This window comes from Bos taurus, chromosome 23 (genome assembly GCF_002263795.3).
Source record: "Bos taurus isolate L1 Dominette 01449 registration number 42190680 breed Hereford chromosome 23, ARS-UCD2.0, whole genome shotgun sequence".
Classification (NCBI taxonomy): domain Eukaryota; kingdom Metazoa; phylum Chordata; class Mammalia; order Artiodactyla; family Bovidae; genus Bos; species Bos taurus.
In genome coordinates this window covers 7,920,440-7,945,413 of record NC_037350.1, presented here as the reverse complement: position 1 = coordinate 7,945,413, position 24,974 = coordinate 7,920,440, and the positions used below count along the sequence as shown (strand labels likewise).

General features: G+C 53.9%; 1 protein-coding gene across 2 annotated transcripts; it reads left to right on the top strand.

The window, feature by feature from the left end:
- Positions 1-16,425: 16,425 nt before the first annotated feature.
- MLN (motilin) lies at positions 16,426-23,919 on the top strand. 2 transcript variants are annotated; one of them, NM_173938.3, is made up of 6 exons: positions 16,426-16,469; positions 18,820-18,826; positions 18,917-19,040; positions 21,338-21,451; positions 22,850-22,958; positions 23,759-23,912. In NM_173938.3, exons 3-6 carry the CDS (start codon positions 18,924-18,926, stop codon positions 23,764-23,766), a joined length of 348 nt encoding a protein of 115 aa, NP_776363.2. In that variant the 5' UTR covers positions 16,426-16,469; positions 18,820-18,826; positions 18,917-18,923; the 3' UTR covers positions 23,767-23,912. The 2 variants fall into 2 exon arrangements, with proteins under 2 accessions (NP_776363.2, XP_010816322.1); XM_010818020.4 differs by lacking the exon at positions 18,820-18,826 and having other exon boundaries at positions 16,426-16,476; positions 23,756-23,919.
- The last annotated feature ends 1,055 nt before the right edge of the window (positions 23,920-24,974 follow it).

The following is a 24,974-nucleotide window of genomic DNA, read 5'->3' as shown; positions in this document are numbered from 1 at the left end:
GTCAGGCAGCCACGGCCTTCATGTCTTCCTATCGCTGGGCTGTAACTGGGCCTTGGTCTCCATCGCTCCCCTCCTCCAACAAGCTGAGGCCAGAAACCAGGTCAAAATCCTCCTCTCTCCCCAAACCCACAGAGGGGAGCGGGTCAGGACCAGCGCTGAGGGGCCCACAGTGGACACTCCTTAAACACGTGTTCAGTTGCCCTGAACTGGACTTCTGCGCTGGAACACAGCTCAGGGAGACAGTGATGAGCAGAGAGCAGCCCGCCTCTGAGCAGCAGCAGGCCCACCAGGAAAGGACCCAGGTCCAGACATGGGGTCGGGGACAGAGTCCGTTTCCCCCTTGCTGTCCAGAATAGGGTTGCATCCCCAGCCACTCTCCTGCGGGGTGGGGGCAGGGCTCACCCACTTAAACTCTCCCCAACTCCCCCGGGCCCTGTGAGAAGCTATTCCAAAGTACCCTACTCTCTACTCGGCATCTAAAGGCCACCTCCTCCAGGGAGCCCTCCAGGAGCCCACCTACCATTAAAAGCCCAGCAGCCTTTGACCTCTCGTCCTCCAGACCGGCCCACTCTTTACTGTGGATCACTCACTGCAAGCTCCTGAAGGATGGGGGCTGTGCCTTGTCTCTCCCACCTCCCCCACCGCAAGCTCTCAGTAACTACTCGCAGCTGAACGAGGAGCAGCCTCTTTCCACCCTGACATGTTTCTTCTCCATCCCACCCTTACTTATTCTCTCCACCCCTTGGCCATTTTCTCGCTTTTTAAACCAGGCTTCTCAGCCACAAATCTGTTCATTTCACAAGCTGTAATTAAGTGCCACTGTGTGCCCAGGGCAGGGCCAGACCCTCAGGGCTTAGAGAGAGGAGGTGGCAAGGTCAGCGGGGTGCAGGGCAGAGGACAGTGTCACACCTTGGTCGGCATGACTGCCTGCAGCTTCTCCAAGCCCTCCACGTGTTTGGAGACTCAAGATTCCCCACGAGGCCTGGATATGCCACATACCCAGGCATTTGCAACTCAAAAGTCAGACACTCAGGCCTGCCCTTGGCAGAGATGACTATTAAATTGCAAAAACATTTTCACATCCACATCTCGTTAAACCTCAGACTGACGCAGGAGTAGAGCAGGGTTCGATGGGGTTAACAGGTCTAGCTGTTGATGGGTGAAAGGAAGATACAGAGAGGGTGTGCCTTGCCCAAGGGGCACACAGCAACTCAAGGACGGAGAGCGCCTAGATGGAAACCCAGCCGTCCACGCCCCGCACAGCTGGCCTGCAGGGACCGCCCCACTGACCAGAGACCTGGCCCCACAGCCCAGCTGGGCGCAGTCCTGCCCACAGTCACCGGGGAAAGCCTTCCTCCCTCCTGTCTTTGGGGTCAGAGAGGTGGGAGGGGCGTCCAAAACCCTGCTCTTTGGCCTTCTTTTCCCCCAACTCCTTGTGTTACAGTTGAAGTAACCGAGTCAAAACAGGGACACACCTCAGCCTTTACTGAACACCTTCCACATACACCAGATTCCCTGCCCCCAGCGTCTAATTAACACTCACACAGCCCCAGCAAGGCTGACCCTAGGATCCCCATGGTTCACATGAAAAGGCATTTTTATCCAAGCTGAGCCCCAGTATTTCTGCAATCTCAATGGCCAGAATTGGGAACAGACTAATGTGTCAAAGCTGTCAGCAATGCTCTGATCCATGTTATGGAAAGAGAGCTCATTTGCTCTGTGGGAAAATAATTTAGCAGGTTTTGGTGTAAAAGTGCAGCCAAACTGCTCTTCTTGACGAGAAGATGGAGCTGAGAAGCACCCGATTCTGGAAGCAGAATGGCGTTCCTCTCCGCCTCTCTCTCCTTCCCCTATCCCTCCTCTCCCCCGCCACCCCGCCCCGCCCCGTGTCCCTCCCCGTTGTCCCTCTCTCTGTCCCCCTTTCTCTCTGTGTCCCTTCCCCCGCCCCCTCTGTCCCCACCAGGCCAGCCGAGGTCAGGGCCTGGGCCCTGGATCACAGGGCTGTGGCCAAAGACACTCTCGTTAAGGGTATGAGCAGGCCTCAGGGCATCAAGTCCAACTAAAGTGAGAGCCGCCCAGAGCGGAAGGGCTTGGGGAGATGTCCACAGAGTCACAGGGCCTTCAGACCCCGGAATCAGGGCACCTGCTCACCCATTTTACTTTACTGCTAGCTAAGCCCCCAAGGAAATCTTGCTTAAACTCTGCAGCTTAGTCTTAGCCAGGCTTTGCAAATTATGGAAATTAGGATCCTGTCGGAGCTTGGAGGGGTGGGGGTTGGGGAGGAGGGAATTGGCCTGAAAATGTCCACAGTGGGGAGGTGACGGGTAGAGCCCAGGAGCGGGCACCATTCGGTTAATTGGTGGGGGACCTGCCACCATGGGTTGCAGGACACTTTGGAGAGGGTTCTGGGGAGGGCTGGGCTTCCTGAGCACAGGGGAAGGAGCTCAGAGCATCATATGGGCATAGAAGGGAGCCCAGTCCCTGCAGGTTCCCCATAAGAGTGAGAGTCTGGTTCCTGCTAGGCTCCCCAAAGCCCCTGCTCCCCCTGAAATAAAGAGATGAAATAAGAAGGCAGCTCTGCTGGCTCAGCGCTCCCCATTCCTCATTGAAATCGGCTCCCACTCTGGGCCAAGTGAGTGGCTGGCCAAGTTCCCTTGGGTCCCTATCTCCTTGCCTCTCAATCAGAGGCTCCTCCACCAGTGAAGGGATCCCAGGTTCTTAGCAGGGGGGCAGCCTGCCCTGACACGTGCCTGCCTTCCGCATCAGCTCTGATTGACTTTTTACTTCCCTGCTTGTCCAAGCAATAATTAGGATCCCCTTTTTCCATATTAAGCAGCTGCTGTCATCACCACTTCACGGTCCTCCTAATCGCATTTGTCCTCCTTCTCTTTATCCTGGGGGCAGGCTCCTGACAAGTCTGGCAGAAGGACGTTGGAGAGGGAGGCTGGGGGTGCGGGGGTGTGGGGTGGCTTTCTTAGAATATGACAAGGCCGGCTGTGACTTCCAAGGTGGGCCTGTCCAAGATGGAACAGAAAATCACATCCAGTCTCAGCAGGGAAACTAGTAGAGATCCCCATGACGCTGTGGCCCCCAACTCACCTGTCCCTGATGCCCTGATGCCCCTCCTAAGAGATTTAGCCCTTTGAAAAGGGCATGTTATGAACATAAATGTTTCTGCAGGCAGACTAGTTAAACTGCCCGTGATTTCCAGTAGACACCTGCCCTGATCCCTGCCTGCCGTCGCCTGCTCAGCTCTATCCCAGCAGCTACTCCCAGAAAACTACATTTCCCAGGCTCCTCGTCTGCTGGCTTCCTGTCAGGTTCGGCCAATGAAAGCCTCTGGCTGGAGACTGGTGGGAGGAGGTGAGGAGCACCCCTCTCTCTGATTGTGGTCTCAGCCTGTGGCTGCTGATGTGGCCCCGTCTCTGCTGTGGCCTCAGCTTCCCCAGTTTGTCCCCTTCACAGTTCCAGTTCCAGCCTTGGGCAGCCCCTTCCCTACATTCCCAGCTCCTACCTGATCCCCCCAGATCCTAGGCTGGTACCGTCACCTCTTTCCCTTGTCCCTGCTCCTAGGCTGGGGCAGATTCCTGCGATCGGCAATCTCTGGGCTGTTTCCCCATCTCCTGTTTTAGCTCTACCAGCACCTCTGTAACTGGTTTTGCATATTCTGTTTCCTCTATTGAAACTACCTGGCCAAAGTTCTTTTTTTTTTTTTTTTTTTTTTTTACCTGGACCACAACTTGCACAGCACCTTACACTTAAAACGTTCAAGGTGTATGGGAGTTAGTTACTCAGTTGTGTCTGACCCCTTGTGACCCTATGGACTATAGCCTGCCAGGCTCCTCTGCCCATGGAATTCTCTAGGCAAGAATACTGGAGTGGGCTGCCATTTCCTTCTCCAGGGGATCTTCCAGACCCAGGGATCTAACCCATGTCTCCTGCAGGCAGTCTTGTGCATTGCAGGCAGTTTCTTTACCGAATGAGCCACCAAATGTTCAACGTGGAACCATTAATTCCACCTCCCAGACATTCATCTCTTCCTTCCTCAGTCTTATCCAGCTCTATAAATACCTCCACTGTCCACACAGCACAGCACTCGAGTCAGAAAGCTGAACACCCTCCTTGTTTCTTTTGTCCATACATCCAATTTATTACCAAGTCCTTTTGCAAAGTATGTATCCTAAACCCTTGGTTTCCATCAACGTCATTGCCTCTCACCTGGCCTGGAGCCTCCAAAGTGGTGTCCACATTTCTTTTCTTTCCTTTCACCATCTACTCTCTGAATGGGCTTTTAGAAACCAAACTCAGATCCTGTCCTCCAGCCCCCTGCCTAAAACTTCTCAGTGGACCTCATTTGAATCCAGACTCCTGTCCAGGCTCAATCAGGATGTGTCCATTCATATATAACATCATCTGTTCCTGGCAAAAGCATAAGAAAAAAAAAAAAAAAAAACGCTCTGCTGGAAGAGACCTGGGCCCTCAGAATTGACGACAGGAGATTCTAGGTTTGGAAAACGGGCACAAAGCCACTTTTGGTAGCACAGCCAGGTCAGAACATGCCCAAGTCTGCTGGGCACCACATCCCCCATCACTGCCCAGAGGGAGTCTGACTTTCCTCCCAGCTTTGGCTACTTGAGACTCAAAGTCTAAAGCAGGAGGGAGGTGTCAGCCAAACCCACTCAAGTGCCATAACCTAGTCAAGAGAGAAAGAATCTAGCTATCTGCCTTTTGTTGCTCAGCCCACCCCTGCCCCCGCCCCCCCCCCACAAAAAAAGAGTGGGTGAATGCTGGGCAGACAAAGCATGATAGAGACCCACAGGTGGCCTTCAGGCACTACATGATCCAGCTTCCGCTTCTTCCTCATCCCCAGCTTATCCACCCCTCACCACCGCCCCCTGGGGTTCACTCCACACCATGCTGACCTGTCAGTTTCTAGAACATAGTCAAGCTCCTCCTTCTCTCTGTGTTCCCTTTCAGGGCTGCCCCTCACAGAGGAGTGGTGACTTGTGACCCCAGCTGCCCTGCATCTCCCAGTTCCCCTGCTGGAGGGGTGAAGGAGCTCATCCTATGTCCAGCAGGTGCCCAGGCCGTGCTCCAGTCCGTTGTGGTGTGACCCTCATCCAGCCTCGGGGGCAGCACATTTTTTCTGAGTCAGTGTTGCCAGGGCCGCTTAGGGCCTCCCCTCTGAAAAGGAGCACCCTTGGGTGCCTGCCGAAGCCTCCTCTAGGCCCAGCATCTTCTCCCAGAGGCGAAGCCCATCCCCAGTGGGCATGGGCACCCAGTCCCTCCAGTCCCTTCTCCCCAGACGCGCCTCCCTCCTCCCCCTGCCTCCCCCCACCTCTTCACCACCAACAGCTGCAGGATCTCAGAGCCGGAGAGCATAAGAGACAGGTGCTTGTCTTTGGTTTTATTCTTTTAAGAAGAAAAACAATGAAAGAGACAAACCCTAGGAAATCAAGTGGGGGAAGAAACTCAGCCCTGCATTCTGGGGAAATGTTAAATCAGCGAATTGACATGCCGGAGATGGAAGTGGAACTGCGGGGTGGAGCCTGTCACACCCGCGCCTGCAGCGACAGTGTGGAGATGGTGGGGGATGCAGGCAGGGCTGGCTGGGGGGCTTGACGTCAGTGCCCCATTCTGCAGTCTCCTGAGCTTCCTCCCCCATGGCTCTCCCTCTTGTCAGCCCCTCCAACTCACAGAACAGGTTGTCAGCCCCTCCCCACCACCGCATCCTGTTTAAGTCCCCTACACCCCTCATCATTTAGGAGAGTGCTCCCTAGTGGTGGTGTGATATGGATTTATAATAAGAAATACACCTTTGCCTCCCCCACCCCCCAACTCAAGGGGGGCATTGTTTTTTTTATAATATTTGGTCTTTTGTCCTCTGTTCCTGAACAGCCCCCTGCCTGAGCCAGAAAGGTGAAGAGTCTTGTTATTCATAACAAGTCGCTTTCAACCAACCTGAGTTTATGTTAATGAAGTGACTTTTGGAAACCCTTAAGCATGGGGGCTGGTTGCCAGGGGAACCAACTGCATGATTTGAGGGTTGGCACTTTCTGCCCCTCTCTGCCCCCACTCCAGGGAGGCAAGAGGGGCTGGAGATGGAGTTCAATCGCCAGGGCCAATGATTTAATCAATCATACCTGTGTAATGAAGCCTTCATAAAAAAAATCAAAAGGACAGGATTTGGAGAGCTTCTGGGTTGGTGAACGCAATACACACTGAGAGTGGTACACCCCATTCCACGGGGACAGAAGCTCCCAGACCCCACCCTGTGTTGTGTGTCTTTATCCGGTTGTTCATCCGTATCCTTAGACACAGAATCATTTTCTGGTGTTGGAAAAAATACAGGTAGTGCTGAGGTGGACTCAGCAAGAGATTGTGGCCTCCTTGGCTTTTTATAAATCACTCCTTTCAAGACCGTGTGGATGGGAAGTGGCCCTCCTGTCCTTCTCTGTCCTAGGGAGAGTTTGGCCCTCTGGGAAGTGAACTGCATTCCTGTTTCCAAGGCCCTGAACCCATAGTCCTCTAGTCATTGACTATGACCATGGATCTACTGGACACAGGAGGATTTCAAGTGGGTTAAGTTCTCAGGGGAAAAAAAGTGGAGAAAGAGATGTGTGACATCTCTGGAGAGGGACCCATCTGATGGAGCTACTCACTGCTAGGCTGTGAGATGAGGTGTGGGGGAGGAAGCAGAGAACCCCTGGGGAAGGGGGCAGAAATGCAGAGCAGCAGCCAGAGAGGTGGAGCAGTACTGCCCCCTGGGTACCTTCAGGGTACCCCTCCATAGAACCCAAGCTGGGCCCAGGCCTGGAGCCGTCATGCAGGACCTCTGGGTGGCAGCTTATGAGATGGAGGGAAGGGCCTGCTGCCCACACCACGCAGTTACCACCACACCCAGAGTGTTTAAACCTCTAATGAGCCGTCTCATCCCCACACAGCATCTGCCCATGTAGTTCTGTGGGAGCCTGGCCTCACTAAGCAGCTGAGAGTCATTTAGGACCGAGTGGGAGCATTCTCTTTGGCACCGTGCAGAGCCTGCTGTGATGAGCATTGAGGGAAAATGATGAAGGGACAAACTGAACCTCCGGCATGGGCCTGACCAGGCCAGAGCCTGGGGGAAGGAGCCAGGCGTGGCTGCCAGGCCGGCTCTTCTTTTCAGGGCCCCTCTCCTTGGACCCTACCCACAACAGGAAGGTCGCTGTTCCGAATCTCTTGTTCTCCCAGCTACTGTCAGGGCCATTCAACCTCACTTTGCTGCTGAGTGCCCTTGAATGAGGGGTAATCATTCCAGAGACGCAGCAGGCAATGTTTTTCTGCCCTTAGGGGAAAAGGAAAATATGTCCAAGTCCATTCGTTTAAACTATTCAGCCCTCTAAGTTCCAAAGCTGCCCTTCCAAAGCCGGAGTGGCCAGGGAGCCTGGTTAACTGAAGCTGCCTGGGCCTTCAGTACCACGGACAGCGCCCAGCCTGGCGCCACCACCACAGGTTGGAGGACGGGCAGCCAGTGACGCTGGGCCTAAGAAAACCCCATTGCTGAGGCCCTGGGAGTTTGTCCTTTTCACCACCGCTTGAGGGGACATCGGATAAGGAATGTCACCGCCGGGGCCCAGATGCCTGGTAATCAACCATTTTCAGTGCCCTGCATGGAAAGGCAATTAAAACAAGAATTAAAAAGCCATAGCATCATTTAAAATCCAATAACACGACTGGCCTGAAATGTGTCCTCAGTCTCTGGGGAGGGTGGAGGTGGTGTGTGGGGAGGTGTGGAGGACAGAGAGCTGTGGTGATGAGAGAAAAGAGTTGGAAAGGGAGAAAACGGTGGCGTGGGAACAGAGAAGGTTGCTGAGCCTCACATGCCTCTCCCCCAAGTAGCCAGAGCCTGCTCACCCCACTCCCATCCCGCCCTGCCTGGGAAGCCCTCCCTGATGACTGGCCTGAAGGAAGTCCCCTCCCCTGGAGTCCTCTGGCCTACTCCCCTCTCATGGAGTTCAGCTTTGATTCCTGGCCATGTGTGCTCCTTCTCAGCCAGAGCATGTGCTTCCGTGGGAATGGACTGTAATTACATCATCAGTCCACAGTCTTGCTCCCCCATCCCCTCCCAGCAAGTCCATCCCTACACTGAGAATAAGAAAGACCAGAATCCTCGCGAGCCTGTGTGTTAAAACACAAAGCGAGTCTGGCCATTTCCCCTTTTTGTTTTCAGTAACTTAAAAGGGTCCGTGCACATCCCTTCATGTAAAAGCTCTGAGTTTGCTCTTCACTCCAAAGAGACCCAGAGAATTTCCAATCTACTAAGATGACGTTAACCCTTTTCACATCAAATAAAGCCCTCCTGCAGGTAATCTTCCTGTCACAAGCTGACTGCCTTGATGTGACTTGGAAGTGAGTGGGGATACTTGGCTCCTTTCATTTTCCCTCCTCCTTAGTAAAATCCTAAACCAGGAGGATTCGAGTCTGATAGGAGCTGTTCTTGCAATTTATGCCTCCTGTCCCTTGGGAGCTAACTCGTGTCTATTTTAAATAAATTCCCTCTTTTTTCTCTCCTTTTTACAAAGGACAACTGCAAATCTTCTCTGAAGATGGCTTTCCTTTGGGGTGGAATTCAGTTCTGACAGTCAAACATTCACAAGACAGGCCCTGAGTAAATAATGATTAAATGGATTATCTCTGTGACTGGGTCTTGTCTGAGACCTGGGGGTATTCCTTCAAAGTCCTGCAGTATTTTAGGCTGCAGTTTCCCAATAACTTTGTTGCTCTTTCAAGAAAAATAATATTCCAGGGAGTGGAAAAGGAAAAGAGAGATGAATGCTGCCATGGGGGGGATGAGGGTGAGCTCTAACAGCCCTGTCTTCAGGCTGTTCTGGGCAGTTTGTCCTTGTTTTAGGTCTAGGTAAGAGTAGCTAGGGCTTCCCAAGAAACCCCATGGACAGAGGAGTCGGACACAACTGCTAAACAGCAACAACAAAGAGTCGCTAAGGGCTTCCCTGGTGGCTCAGGGGTAAAGGCTCCACGTGCCAGTGCAGGAGACATGGGCTCGGTCCCTGGGTCAGGAATATCCCCTGGAGAAGGAAATGACAACCCACTCTGGTATTCTTGTCTGGGAAATCCCATGGACAGAGGAGCCTGGGGGGCTACAGTCCATGGGGTTGCAAGAGTCAGCATGACTGAGCAACTAAACAAGGACAACAGGAGAAGTTAAGGCTTGCCAGTATCTGAACTGCTCTCTCCAAATTCATTTTCTTGCCAATGTCCTGAACCCTGTGGTTTGAACCCAAGCATGCCTCGGTCTCGCCCTGTTATCCCGACTGGGATTTTAGGACCTGCCCATTGGCATGTCCTTCACTTTGATGTGGTGCACCATAGACTTCAAGGGTTCAGGACCTGAGACCATGCTCACCGTCAGGGGAGACCAGGTCTCTGCTTAGCCAGACATCCATGAAGAGGCTGGAGCTGTGAATACAGAGTCCTCTAGCAGTCAACAATGCCCCCTGAATTCCTGAGTGAATTCACCCTCCTATACACTTGCCCAGACCCCACTGGCCACCCAGCCCAAGTACTGGACAACAAAGGAAGCAGAATTCCACCCCCTCCTTTCCCTGCCATTGCAGAGCGGGCTGATAAGAAGGAGCCTGCCTGACGGCCACAACTGCCAATGGCAGAGGCTGCCTGTGGCCCGCCCCTCCCGTTAGCAGCCGTTGGCAGCCCCCCAAATCCAAAGAGCATCAGCCCAGCAGATGTGGGGGAGTCAATGACTGAGGGTCACTGATGCAATGGAAGAGAAGTTTGGACAGCTAGCGCCTTTTACCTGAATCTACCCTGAATTAGGCTGGCATTTGAAATGACTTTGGCTCCCTTCCACACGGCATAAAACCTATACCAAGACTTCTTCTTAAACATGAGAGCACGAACTTTCCTCAACCACCGGCTTCCCTAATCATTTATGAAAATGTGTCAGCTGTCCTTGCCTCCTTGTTCTAGCTCTTCGTGCCCTGGGATCAGAGAGCTGGGAGCTGCCTGCCTGGAAGGGGTTGAAGAGAAAGGACATGCTTCAGCTTACGCGAGGCCAGTCTTTCCTTAAAATGAATTTGTCACTTGCAAAGTCATCTGCTTTCTCTTCACACACATCCATCATCCCCATGAAAATATAAATACATATAGTTAAAATTCAGTAAAAACATGGCCCAGTGTCACCAGGCTCACTTCACAGAAGGCACAGACTCCATGGCTGCCCAGGTCACAGACCCAGCTCTCAGCTAAACCTGTACGGTCCCTGGAAGAAAAGTTATGTGACCTCTTCTTCTTAGAGTTTTACAGCAGCAGCTTTCGTGATAAACCCCCATAAATAGAAAGGGAACCCAGAAGCAAGTTGGTGACTGCAACATTTCTAGGAGTATATTAACCACCTGGGGATGTATTGACCAGGAAGTCGGCAGGAATGCTGTTGTAAAACTCAGCCGAGTCCCCAGGTTCTGTGCACAGTCAATAGTCCATGAGGCTGAACTGAACAGAATAGCATCTTATCGGATTGTTTTGGGTCCAAGTTGTGGGCATCCTGTGGACTCCACGGGAGACCAGAGATATGGGAATGTTCATTCAAGTAGCAGATGTAACACACAAACAAGAAACTCGACAAATCAGAAGTTAATTCAGGGTCTCCCCTCTGCATGTTCGTGTTTTCCTCTCCACCGGCGCTATTTCTCTACCAGGGGTTCTTGGTCTACGGTGACGTCTGCTCTATACCATTTCTCAATGAATAATTTGGGTGTTCTGAAAAAGGACCCTGAGCCATAGAAGGAAAAGCATAAAAATACCCCCACGGGTCACCAAAGCCTGTGTCTCCTGGGCCAAGGCACAATCATTGCCTAAAATACATCTCTTGGTGCTTTGCCTGCCCTAGTTTTAAATGCCATGCCCATCAGCTAGGATTTTTGCCCATGAGCCCAGTCACACAGCTCCGTGGGGGGACATCAAGGGCTTAGAACCGAAGGGGTAGCAGCAGCTATCCTTCCCCTCAATCACAGCTCCTACACTTGAGAAGCTGTGTTCTTTGCCTCTCCTTGGCCTTGGCTGAAGCAGGGCACATTTAATTCTTACCACTGTCCTGGGCATCTGACCTTAGGAAACCTTTCATTTTACATTTTGATGCCATAAGCTTTGGCACTCTCATCAATCCCGGGCTATTTCTGCTCACCAGAACTCCGTCATCCTCTACAAGGCATCCTCTGCCTCTTTGAGGGCATTGTTTGAGCCTCCACGCCTCCCCCGATGGGCCCCCGGGTGCAGATTTCCTCCTCTGCCAGCCCCTCCCTGCCACCCACATCTTCTGTGTGTGTCCCCGGGGCCTCGATGACACACGTCCAGCAGTTCACCTGCCCGTTTCCAGCTCATAGTTCTAACCTCCCGACGTCTCCTTGCATTAGGTCTCTGTGCGACTGATGTTTGCTCCATCTCCCAATTTAGTCTCAGCTGCAGATTTAATTAACATGCTGTTGCCTCCCTGTTCCAGGCCATTAATGAAGATGTTATGGCAAGTAGCCGGCAAACAATATTTTCAAGGTCATGAGAAGGGAACGCTATGCTGCTAATACCTCTGCCCAACGTGCGGGAATGAGGCAGTCAAGTGCCCACATACGGTTTGAGTCATTTCCTCTGGGTTTTGGGAACTTCCTTTCTCGGACTCGGGTTAGGTTTTCACGCCTCCCCTCAGCCTGGCCCACTGCACATCCGGGGCAATTCCCATTTGGAGAATGAAGAACATCAGATTATGCCTTCGTTTTATTTTTGGCCAGTTTCTAGCAGGAGAAACAGCCACTAATTGCACCTTTGGAGGGAGAGACGGTACACACGATAAAGACAAAGGAGTCGTTATCAGGCTTGTTAGCCAGCCACCTCTCCATCCTTGAAGCATAACCATGACAGGGGCAATACACACTGAGGTCAGGGCAGCTGACAGCAAGGGGAGCCCAGGCGTTCCCGCTGAGTTGGTTCCTAAAGGGCTGACCCTCAGGATCTGCAGCCTGGACAAGAGGCCCCTTCGTCCTTGCGGACGTGGGCGCTAACCTAGTTTGTGACCCCCTTGCAGACCGTAAGCCCCCTCCCACGCCCCCTTCCCACTAGTCTCCCCCACCTCTGCATTACAAGGAGCAGCCCTTTATGAAACCCCACTTGTCTTCCTTCCACACCAAACTGCAGATATCACAGCGTAACCCTGCAAATTGCTTGGATCAGAAGCATTGAATCACAGGAGCGATTCAGGATAATGCTATTTACGCCCAGAAAATTGATCCCGGGTTATTTACTGTTTCCAGCACTTCCCTTCTCCCCATCTCTCACTGCAGGCCTGTCTCCGGTTCCCAGACTCCTAATCATTTCTCAGACAGAGTGTCTTGAAGGTGTCTCTGGACCGGAGCCCAGACTGGCCCAGCAGAGTGTGAAGGGGTGGGGGGAAACAGCTTCACATTCCCCCCCGTGCTTGGCAGACAGGCTTGGCTCCCCCTACCATCCCAGCTGCAGTCCTTCTGGGGTCCAGATCTGGCCTCCCCAAACCTCAGAACACAAGAGAACCACATATGCGTGTTGCCGTCAGTCGGCTGGGACTGCATCGTGGTCAGATGACTTGCCAGAGAGATGGGTTAGGGAGAGCCACAGGTTTGGAGAATTTGTACCTGGCCTCTGTTATGGCCTGCCCCAACTGTAAACATTCACGTGCTCACCAAACACTGAGAGGTGAAAAAGCACAATGGATTCTGAAGCCAGACTCCTGAGTTTGAATCCTGGTCCTGCTGTTTCAATAGCTGCATAATGTTGGGCCAGCTGTTTAACCTCAGTGGGATAATAGCCACACCAGCTTCATAGAGCTGTGAGACCATCTAAAAACTAACACATGTGGTGTCTGGCCGATATTTATTACGTATCAAACATCTTTCACACTCCAGACACTGTTAAGGTCAGGGGTCAGCAAACTTTTCCTGTAAGGTCCAGATAATAACTATTTTTGGCCTTGTGGGTGACAATGTCTCTGTCACACCTATTCAACCCTGCAGCAAAGCAGCTCCAAAGCAGCCATAGACTATAAACAGAGAAGGAGTACGGCTGTGTTCCAATAAAACTTTATTTATAGACACAGAAAAGTGAATTTACTATCAATTCACCTGCCACTAAATATTATTCTTCTTTGGATTTTTTAAATTATTAAAAATGTAAAAACTACTCTTAGCTCACAGGTTATATAAAATTAGAGGGCACGTTGGATTTGACCAATATTGGCTGGTCCCCGGTCGAGGCGCTGGAGATGCAGATGCTGACATGTCTCACACAGAAGCCCAGGAAGGGAACCCAGGGAAGGGTTCCTTCACAGCCCTCAGGTCACTTTGCGCCCGCCATGGTCTCTGACATTGTCTTAAAAGTACCTCTTGAGTGGATGAACCTAGAGCCTATTATACAGCGCGAAGTAAGTCAGAAAGAGAAAAACAAATATCGTATATTAACACATATATATGGACTCTAGAAAGATGGTGCTGATGAACCTGTTTGAAGGCCAGCAGTGGAGATGCAGACAGACCAGCCCTGTGGACACGGCGGTGGGGGATGGGCAGAAGAGGCTGGGACAGACAGAGAGAGGTACCAGAAACAGGTACCAGAAACAGGTACCTTCAGTTCAGAGCAGCTCAGCTGCTCAGTCATGTCCGACTCTGCAACCCCGTGAACCGCAGCACACCAGGCCTCCCTGTCCATCACCAACTCCTGGAGTCCACCCAAACTCATGTCCATTGAGTTGGTGATGCCATCCAGCCATCTCATCCTCTGTCATCCCCTTCTCCTCCTGCCTTCAATCTTTCCCATCATCAGGGTCTTTTCAAATGAGTCAGCTCTTCGCATCAGGTGGCCACAGTATTGGAATTTCAGCTTCAACATCAGTCCTTCCAATGAATTTTCAGGACTGATCTCCTTTAGGATGGACTGGTTGGATCTCCTTGCAGTCCAAGGGATTCTCAAGAGTCTTCTCCAACACCACAGTTCAAAAGCATCAATCCTTTTGAGCTCAGCTTTCTTTATAGTTCATTACCATATGTAAAATAGATAGCCAGTGGGAATTGGCTGTATGACTCCAGGAACTCAAACCAGGGCTCTGTGACAACCTAGAGGCGTGGGATGGGGTGGGAGGTGGGACAGAGGTTCAAGAGGGAGGGGACATATGTATACCTATAGCTGATTCATATTGATGTATGGCAGAAACCAACACAATATTGTAAAGCAATTATCCTTCAATTAAAAATAAATAATTATTTTTTAAGTCCCTCTTGAAACAGGGGCAGTGAGACTCTGATCAGGCCAAGGTTAAGAAATGGCAGTTCAGTTTCAAGCCCTGGCATTCTGTGCCCTAATTCCTCTGAGATAAATCTTGGACTCCAGAGACCCAGTGCACAAGTGAGTCACCAACACAGCATGCTAGAGGAGGTCTAACCTCGCATCAGGAATAGAACACAGAGACCCAGCTGGTGGGAAGCCCTGCTGAATGGGGAGTTTAGAGGATATCTGGGTTGGGTTTGAAGCACTGCAAACATCTGTTTTTTCTGGAGGGCAAAAGCCAGAGCTGACTGAAGAATGGCAGGTAGGGGCTCCTGGTTGGGAAGCAGTCCCCCTCCCAGATGTTTGGGGCAGCCTCTCTGGAAGTCACTAATGACCAACAAGGTTCACCTAGGGAATGGCCTCTGCCCCCCAGACTCTCGGGACCTCAACCCTGTCTGCCCAGCCACCTCGCCATTGGCCTCCCAGTCCTGCCTCTCCCCACTCCAGCGCCTACACCCCAACACTGAGTGCTCCTCAACCACCACACGCTTGTCATCTGCCCTCCAAGACAACAAGGGGCCCCCAATTTCCTCCCCATCAAATCGAAATCCTTCTGTTGGTTCCGAAGGCCCCATCCTCAGGTCCTGGCCTGACCCTCTTCCAACCACACAGCGGACCTTCTGAGACACCCCCATCCTGCCATCCTCTGCACCCATGCACCCTGCATCCCCCGAACCCCCACTCCCCCCTTCTGCCACACCTGGCCACGTACAGCCTTGACCTTTGTATGAAGAAATCCTGCCTTAGAGTTGCAGAAGAGAGATTTAATTGTCCTCAGTTTCCTTATCTGTAACACGGTGTAAGGGCTTCCCTGGTGGCTCAGTGGTAAAGAATCCTCCTGTGAATGCAGGAGACGCAGGTTCCATCCCTGCATCAGAAAGATCCCCTCGAGAAGGAAATGGCAACTCAATCCAGTATTCTTGCTTGGGAAATCCCAAGGACAGAGGAGCCTGGTGGACTTCAGTCCATAGGGTCAAGAAAGAATTGGAGCAACAACTGAGCAACTAAACAGCAACCACACGAGCACCAACCTCATGGTAAACAAGACCATGTTTTGTTAACAAGAGCACCAGCCTCATGGTGTTGCTGGGGTTTGATTAGAACACAGGCACCAAGCGTTCCCTGAGGGCTGCCAGAGGTGCCACCGTGTTCAGGAACCGGTGTGGGCAGCCTTGTCTGACTCCAGAGTGCGTTCCCCTCTTCCCTCTTTGAGTCTTTAATGTTGCCACTTGATAACACGTGGGCTTCCTTGGTAGCTCAGACCGGAAAGAATCTGCCTGCAAATGCAGGGGACCCTGGTTCAATCTATGGACCAGGAAGACTTCCTGGAGAACGGAATGGCTACCCACTCCAGTGTTCTTGCCTGGAGAAGTCAGAGGAGCCTGGCGGGCTACAGTCCATGCAGTTGCAAAGAGTCGGACAGGACTGAGCGACCAACACGAAACATACTTTGATGACACAATTACCACAAAAGGTTTCCTGCATAGGTGCCCCTACCCCCCACCCCTATTTAGGCCACAAACCTTTTGTATGCATTACGCCCTCCCTGGCCCTCCACGGACACTCTGGGCCTCCACGGCCCTGGGTCCGGACTGTCATTTTCTTTTTACAAATCTGCTGAAATGCTACCATACACTCTGGCATCTTTTCTTTCACGTGGGGCTTCAGGGGAAAAGCTGAAGACAAGTTATCTCCTTAGTATAGCACTCTGACAGGCCAACAAAGAATCTGATCACTGGAGTCGCCTGGAGACTCTCAGCAACATTATATATTTAAGTAATGAAAAAAAGAAAGCGCTTTCATTAAAATGATCCTCTGAGCAGCAGGTGAGTTCTAAGTGGACAGGAGGGTGCCATCCGGGTGGGGGCTGGCCTGCACCGCACCCTGACTGCCCCCGGAGGAAAAGGCCTTCCGGGAAAGGCCTACATGCCCAAGCCCTGCCCGCTGTTTCTACGAGCCCCAGGAATCCAGACTCCTCACTCAGGGCACCCAAAGGTCTGGCCAAAGGTTAATGGACTCGAAAGGGAGGGCAGGAGGTATATAAGGGCCCGTCGGACCAGCCGGACCCCAGAAGACAAGTGGAGAGAGCTGCACCCCGCCCACTCAGACCGCAAGTGCACTGTGAGTAGCCCGAGAAGTGGGTGGGGGTGGTCAGCCTGAGCCCAGAGATGGTGTGTGAGTGAGCCCGCTGAGCCCAGAGCTCTCTGGGTGAGCCCACTGTTCCTGCGGTGCTCTGTCACCTTTCAGCACCTTCCTGGGCTTTAGACCGAGCGCCCCAAACTGGTTTCCAGAGCGCGGGATAAAGCCGCACACAGCGCTCAGGGCTGGAGACTGAGCGTGGGGTACGAATCCTGGCAAAAGAGAAGCTGCCCGGAGACCTGGTCATCAACTGCAGGCCGGGAACCCAACCCAGGGCCTGGCAGTACCCAGGGCCGTCCAGGGCGTGGGGCCTGGGCTCCGGGAAGTTAACAAAAGAGCCGGGGGTGGGGGGGTGGGGGGGGCGGCGAGAGAGAGAGAGAGAGAGAGAGAGAGAGAGAGAGAGAGAGAGAGAGAGAGAGAGAGAGAGAGAGAGGCTAGACAAGACCAGCAGGAAGAAGAGGCCGCCGCCCCCTTGACCAAAGCGCTTGAGCCCCAGCCACAAGGATGGTAAAAGGCAAAGTCAGCAGCTCATCCAACAGTCAAAAAGCTCTCGCTCCCACCCTGAGCGCCCAGAACGCACAAACGAACGTAGTTGACATGCCGGCTGCCAGTTGGATCACGAAAGTGAGCAGCAATTGGATGTTCGCCTTCTATTTAACGTTTTTATTGATTCTTATGGGTGAATTAAATGTGAACATCGGAATGGAAAGGGATCTGTAGCCTCTCCACGAAGGAAATGAAGCATGAGCCGTGTGATACAGTGGGCTCCTCCGCGAGGGGGCGGGGCCCAGAGACTGCAGCAAGGGGAGGGGGTCTGCAACTCGAAGCCCCCCTCCTCACCCGCGCCCTGTCCCCTTAACAGAGGTGGGGCCTCGGCTTCTGAGAGGCGGTCTTCAGCTTGTGGCTGGTCCTTCCCACCCTCCTAGAATGGCAGGTGTTGGCTGGCTGAGCCCTCCTGTTCTTACTCTTGGAGTTCAGCAACACGGGGAGACCACGTAGGGTCGGGCAGCAAGAGGGCAAGAAGGCAAGGAGGCCTTCAGATGACCGAGGAGACGGGTCCTGGTGGCGAGGCAAGGAGCAAGTCCGCAGCCTTGGAAGATTCTCTCCAAAGGGAGGGTCGAAGTCGGACTCAAAGGGAAGCTCGGGGGCCAGTCTGGGGTAGGACCCTCTCCTCCCAACGGAATCCCCTGCCCAAGGGCTGTGGGAACCCAGAGCTGACTCCCAGAAGCTCCTTATCTGAATCCTGTAATCCCCCACCCCTGCTGCAGCAGAGGCCGCCCCCGGCCTCCCCTGCCCGCTCGGGGGTTCTGCCCCCTGCGGTGCCCATCTCCCTCTTCTGTGGGCAGAGGCCCAGTGCACCAGGCCTCAGAAGGGCCGGCCTCTAGCCCCTACTACCTTCAGATGGGTCCCTTCACCTCCGCAGGTCTCCCCACTTCCCCGGATCACACCTGCTCCCAGGCGGGTGTGAGGAGTGTGTGGGAGACGGCTTGGAATGGGACCCGCTGTGCAAATGTGAGGAATCAGCCAGGTGGGCGCCCCGCAGGCCACACCCCTGGCCCCAGTCCCTATCTGACCCCGCCCCTTTCTCAGCTCTGCACTCCGGTGGTCCCCACGCCCACCTGTTCCCTGGCGGTCTAGGTCCCGCCAGGCATTCCCGACACACCCACTTATGGGATGTGGACGGCCGCACGCTCTTATGCTGGCACCTTGCCAGCACTGGTGGCACTGGGTATGGAGGGGGCGGGGGGTTACAGGAAGGAGGTTGTTTCTGGATGGCGGCCAGCAGGCAGCTAGACTTGCTGGAGCTGGGAGGCGCTCGTGAGAGCCAGTGCCGGCCCGGAGGGGCAGGGATCCTGCCCTGCTCTTCTGTGCTGCTCCAAGCTGAAGTTTTCCATCCGGCTCTGCTGCACCTGGGCAGAGGGTCTCAACCCCTTCCTCTCTAGACCTGGGGTCTTGGCCTGGTACCACCAGGCAGGACTGGATGGGCCTGGATCCATCCCTCTTATCCTGCTAATTGGCTCAGGGAGCAGGCAGGGATCTCTGGATCTTGGGGCTTGCTTCTGATGATAATCTAAGAGTTTATTGCATATCTGTAATATGGGGGTGCTCCTGCTTCATTAGCTCAGCTGACGCCAGAAGACCTCTCCAGTAACAAAGGGAAGGGCCAACAAGTGGCATGATACTTTTCCGGTGTGGGCAAGGGGCAGGGCCGCCTCTCTCAGGGGCTTGGGGCAGAGAAGGGGCTCTGAGCTCCTCTGGTACAGCCCCACACCAGGCCCAAATCCAGAGAGGGCAAGCAGCTTGCCCAAGATCACACATCCCCAGGTGGGGCGTGGACCAGAGCTGAGGGCGCCTGCCTCCAATGCAGTGGTTTGTCCCTGAGCCCCACACTGGGTGACAGGGGCTCCCTGTCGTTGTCCAGCTCCAGAATGCTGTCCCGCAAGGCCACGGCCGTCCTGCTGGCAGTGCACGCAGCCGCCATGCTGGCCTCCCAGACGGAAGCCTTTGTTCCCATCTTCACCTACGGCGAAGTCCAGAGGATGCAGGTAAGATATTCCCAGGCTGCCCGCCTCCCCAGTGTGGCCAAGGTGACCCACAAGCCTGCTCAACGACAAGCATCCCTTCAGTAAACCGACATTTAATCAGATATGCCAGAGACACTGAGGTGAGCCTGAAGGACTCCAGATAACCCCAGGCTCCAGCCATCCGCCCAGCCACCTTCGCTCCTTCACCAATACCACAAAGGTGTCAGTGGCTCCCAGGTGACATCTTCTCCTACCCCTGCCCATCCTTCCGGGGGAAGTTTCCAATTAACAAGCCAATAAATTTTTGCAGAGCATCTCTGCAGCACAGAGGGCCACCCCGGGTGAGAGGTCAGACACACAAGGAAATCTCAGAACCTCCCATCCTCAAGGAGCTGACTCGGGAGCCAAGGCACCAACATGACAAATTCACTCATGATAGAAACCAAAGCGGGGAGATGTCACAAGACAGGACGTGATTAACTGTCCGGAAGTGATGCTGAGTGTAGGCGCTGAGTTCAGAGGAGCAGAAACACGGTGGGCTGGTGGAGAAGAGGGGAACCTGCCCTGGGGGCCCCGAGAGAGAAGGATGCAGGGACAGGTGGGCACAAACGTTCACAGGTGCCTTTCCAGGGAGTGGCGGCCAAGGCCTCCTTCTCCTTAGAACCCAGAAGACAACAGGGCAGGCTTAGTGGAACCTAGGTGGTGGGGCCTGTGGAAAACTGGCCTGCTGGACCCGCCTCCCTGGGCCTTTTACCTTAGATGTCATGGAGTTCTGAGTACCTTTCCACCTTCGTCTCTCCATCTCTTTTCTTTTTTTTTTGGCCGTGCTGCACAGCTTGGTGTTGGAAAAGGAAATGGCAACCCACTCCGGTGTTCTTGCCTGGAGAATCCCAGGGACAGGGGAGCCTGGTGGGCTATGGGGTCGCACAGAGTCGGGCACGACTGAAGCGACTTAGCTGCACAGCACAGCTCGTGGGCTCTTAGTTCCCTGACCAGGGATTGAACCCAGGCCCTCAGCAACGACAGGGCAGAGTCCTAACCACTGGACCCCCAGAGAAAATTCCCTGTTTCTGTTCATATTTTTAATGTGGACCATTTTTAAAGTCTTTATTGAATTTGTCACAACACCCTGTTTTATGTTTTGGTTTGGGGCCACAAGCCATGTGGGATCTTAGCTTCCTGACCAGGGGTCAATCGAACCTGCAGCCCCTGCATTGGAAGGCGAGGTTTAACCCCTGGACCACCAGAGAAGTCCCCACCCGCCCACCCTCCCAGGTTCTTTTTCAGTGAGATGAAGGAATGGGTCTTTTGTGTCCTGTGTGTCTGAGACTGAGGCTCCAACAGGGACCCATACACAAGTCAGTGCTCTGAGGGGTCAACGGCCCTGAGGTGCAGCCTCTGCATCAACACACTCTGTCCAGGGCAGGTTGCCGTGGACACAGAGAACAGTGTCCTTTACAGGGGCCAGGCTGGACCCAGCTCCCCTTCAGGGGAGGAGAAGACACAATGGGCTGCGAGGAGATGCAGCAGATCCCCTAGACCCACCTCCTCCCACCTACCACCGCGGAAACGACAACCGACCGTCCCAGCGTCACCGCTGCTCCGGGCAGGCCCGGAGCCGAACCCCCAGAACGTCCTCAGAGAAACCAAAGAAACGGGCGGGTCTGACCTTGGTGCCCGGTGCCCGGGGGCCTGGCAAGCAGGATGCCCGGCAAGATGAGAGGCTGGACAGAAAGAGCCAAACTTGGTGCTACACGAACTGGCAAAATGGCAGCGAGAGGGTGCTTGGCATTTACCTGCTCTGTGGTTTCCTCCTCGTAATTGCCAGGCACCGGGATTTTTATGAAGAAGCTGCAGCCTCCTTTCTCCATAATTCATCTCCTTGTCTTGCCTCTTATAAATCACCTCCCAGGGACTCCAGTTTCTGGGCCACCCCATGGCGCCCTCACAGGCTGGGCCGTCTTGCCGTCTTTTCTTTATAGGCTCTTTGCAATGAAAAACACATTTTCATACTTAATATGCAGGAAGGGCAGCCATTATTTTTAGCATCTTAACTTAATTAACAGTAACAACCTGGGTGTGATGCTTGAACTACAAAGGAAGGATTCCTCTTTGGGTTGACTTGGTGGTGGGCAAATCCGAGGACGATGTGAAGTTGTCTGAGATGCCCTGGGAGAGAGGCGCCTGGGAAAGGGGGTTCTTTTGGCCTGTTGGGGGTTGGGGGGGGTCAGCCCCTTAGCACTCCGAATAGAAACCCCAAAGGGCCACGAGTGGCTGAGAGAAGGTGAGTTTTACACGATTTTGTGCCCGGCCCCTAGGAAAAGGAGAGGTACAAGGGGCAAAAGAAATCCCTGAGTGTACAGCAGAGGTCAGAGGAGGTGGGCCCTGTGGACCCCACGGAGCCCTGGGAAGAAAAACAGGAAGTTATCAAGGTGAGCAGAAGACCCGGGTGGGGGAGTGGGGCACGGGATCGGGAAGGTGGGGGGGAGTGCAGAGAAACCCAACGGGGGGATGGTCCCCCAGGCATCACAGAATGTGCTGCGAACTAGACACTCAGGTGACGAGCTCCATCCTAGGAGGGAGAGACAGACACGAAGGATGAGACAAGAAATCGTTTCAGGCACCAAATAAGGAGGCAGGATAGACAGTGGGGCTGGCGGGGGAGGGGAAGGAAGGCCTCTCCCCCATTCTCTCCCCAGGGAGAGGAGGTGGCATTTGATTTGAAACTTGGAGGGTAAGAAGGGGCCACCCATGCAAACAGCTAGAGCAAGAACATCCCAGAAGAAAGAAGAGCCAGTGCAGAGGCCCCGCTCTGAGGCCCTAGAGGCCCAGGAGGGTCTGAGGTGGTGGGGGGGGGGGCGGTGGGGGGCAAAGAGGCCAGCAGGGCCTGGGAGGCCCGGCAAGATGCCTAGGAGGCTGCTGAGGGTTCCAAGCTGGGATGGGTACCTCTTGCCCCTCTCCTTCCCCCAGAGCCATGAGATCCATTCTGGGTCATCCAGTCCAGCCTCTTCGTTTTAAAGTAAGAAAAGACGGTTCCCATAGCAAGGGGCCAGGCAGCCTGAGTCCACAGAGCCGCCCCTAAGGCTGTCCTCAGGCCTCCTGAACCCATTTCCCGCCCCCAGTGAACTGGGTAGGAGGAGGGGGAGTGGGCCTGGGACTCCTCCACCACGGCTCTCCAGGGTCAGGGGGTCTCCGAGTCTGCCCGCTGGCTTGTGCAGCAAGACCACAGAACCGGGAAGCTCTGGGGCTGCTGGTGAGATCAGCTGGCTCCCCCTGGCTCTGCACCCCCCCGGGTGGATAGCCTCCAGACAGCTCCTCCACCCAAAGGTAGCCTGTGGGTCCCTCCATGGACCCTGGAGCCAGGCCCCCTGGGTGCCCTTCTCCCTCAGCTACTTGGAACCTTGTGTGACCTTGAGCAAGTGACTCAACTGCTGTTTGTTCTCAGTTTCCTCATCTGCGAAATGGGAGCTCTAATAGTCTCTACCTCATAGGATTATTGAGGGGCTTAACAGGACTTAAAAGGACACCTGGCACCTAGTAAGACTCCCACGTGTTAGCTATAATTCAGGGGAAGGGGAAGGGCATTTGCTTCCTCAGACTCCCCACCAGGGGAGGGGAGGTGACCCTCCTCCCTCCTGGCAGGTTTCAGGCTCTGGCCCCAGGTGAGATTGAGGGGAGGGGCCAGAATTCCCAGCAGACCCCTTCCATCCCCCGCCCCAGGATGGAGAGGAGTGGGGGGCGGTGGTCCTCGCAGTCCAGCCCGCCACCTGTAGGCACGCAGGGATTAACGGCTTGCTCTCCCTTCTTGTTAACGCTGCCTTATTTCACAGCTGACTGCTCCTGTGGAAATTGGAATGAGGATGAACTCCAGGCAGCTGGAAAAGTACCAGGCCACCCTGGAAGGGCTGCTGCGCGAGGTGCTGCCACCCTCCCGGAACGGTATGGTGGTACGGGGGTGGGAGGGCACCTCCGGGTTCACCTCCTGCAGCGCAGCCCAGTAAGATTTCGAGGGGCTGTCTGTCATTTGTTTTCTGCTTTGCCCTTGAGAACCAGAAGCTGTCTTCTGCAAGCACCCCCACCCCACCCCACCCCATCTCCGAGCGGAGTCTAATCACCGGGGGTTGGGGGGGCGGCGCGGGAAAGGGGCGGTGGTGTACGTGGAGGCGGGGCTCAGACAGCGGTCGCAGGTGGGGAGCCTCATTCCCCAGCCAACGGCATCTCCAGGCCCCAGACCCCTTCCCCAAATGTCTGCCTGGCAGGGCATTACAAGTGACAAAGACCCCAAGCCTCCTCCTGCAGAGATCCATTCCTTCCCTCCCCAGGCGCCCCCGGGGCTGATGGTGACTTTGAAGGAAACCCTGGGGCAGAGTAGCCACAAAAGCCTGCAATTTCCACCCCAAGGCACCCCACCCCACCCTTCATTCTGCCAAGGAAGTCCTCAGCCCCATTTGGCATTGCCTGAGTCAAGGTCAGCCTGAGTCACTGGTACAAAGCTAGGTCTTATCTGACAAACAGCTACTAATTTCTTCTCCTAGTCCCCAGGAGGAGAGGAGAGGGGGGAGGAAGTGTTGTTTGGGGGCAGGGAGGTTAAATTCCTAGCCCTAGGCAACACAGAAAGCTGGAGGCAGGCCTGGCCAGACCTCCCCTCCTTCCTCAGACCTGCAAGTCTGCAAGGTAGTTTCATAAACGGATCTGCTGACCCTTCTGAGCTGCAAACCTCCTTTGCTTTTCTCCAGCAGCCCAGTGACAGGCCACTCAGGGGAGAAGGTGGACAGAACTTGGATCCCCCCACCCAGAGAGGCCCCAGAAATGTGCGCGGCTCATCCACTGGATTTGGAAGGAAAACACCCTCTCCCAAACAAATCCCCCTCCAGCAAATAAATCATGAAATATACAGAAATTACTCTTTTATTTACTATTTTAATTTACAAAGGTCAGATTCTGGTCGTGCCATAAAGGGGGAAATAACGCTCAGAGAGGGTTTGGCCATAAATGGTGCATATATTAGCAAAGCGTGTGCCTATGATCAAATATTGAGACCCATGGAATAAGATTTGCATGGGCTCTTCTGTTCTACATGAGGAAAGTGAGGCCAGAGAAATAGCATTTTTTGCCCACATGCTGAGCCAGTGGCAGAACAGCACTGGAACTCAGGTCTCCTGCATACTGGTCCATTTTCTGTTTACTGACTTGAGGTCTAATGGACCAAAGCGTTTTAAGGCCTCTGCACTCAACCCCTTGCTGGGTAACTTCTAGCCAGCCCTTTAACCTCAATGAGCCTTTTCGAAAGCAAGGTGGTAATATCTGCCTTGAGATCTGGGGGACGGGGACACCAGCAAAAAGCAAATTACTATTATTATTATCACTGTGTGGCTACACGCTCCAGCATCTGCGGCAGAATTACACAGCCAACCCACTTATTTCTGCCTTCTAAACAAAACTGTATGGGAAATTTCACTGTAATTTAATTTTACGTTAATGGGTGTTCATTTATTTATAAACTGGGGCCATATAGGAAGCACAGCTCCTTCCATCCATAGGTTACCAGCAATTAAACAGTGCCCACACCGAATTTCCACCCGCTCCAACCACTTTAAGGGCTTAGCCCTGGATTAGTAGTCAAAAGAAGACACGACTCCAGCCCTAAAAAGGACCCTCGTTTGGGGTGCTCTGCACGCTCTCCCCCAGCCTTACAGAGGACCCAGGGCCTGCACTGTGCATGCTCACACAGTGAGCACGTACTGATCAACCCAAGCACAGCTGTGAGATCCCGGGGAACACTGCCAAGACAGCCGCTAAAAAATGGGGAGAGAGGGCTGCAGAAGGGCACGTCGGAGGGTGTGGAGGAAAAGACACAGGAATCTCGTTCTAAAGCGTGGGACTGCAGGAACCGGATCCAGGACCCCTCCTCGCCCTTCCCAGCTCCCTTAAATTCCTCCGCTTGTCAGTAACACA

Coding starts and splice junctions, on each gene's coding strand:
- MLN (XM_010818020.4), top strand. CDS start 18,924: ATGCTGTCCCGCAAGGCCACGGCCGTCCTGCTGGCAGTGCACGCAGCC. Junction 19,041..21,337: donor GCGAAGTCCAGAGGATGCAG/GTAAGATATTCC, acceptor CCCGGCCCCTAG/GAAAAGGAGAGGTACAAGGG. Junction 21,452..22,849: donor AAAAACAGGAAGTTATCAAG/GTGAGCAGAAGA, acceptor CTTATTTCACAG/CTGACTGCTCCTGTGGAAAT.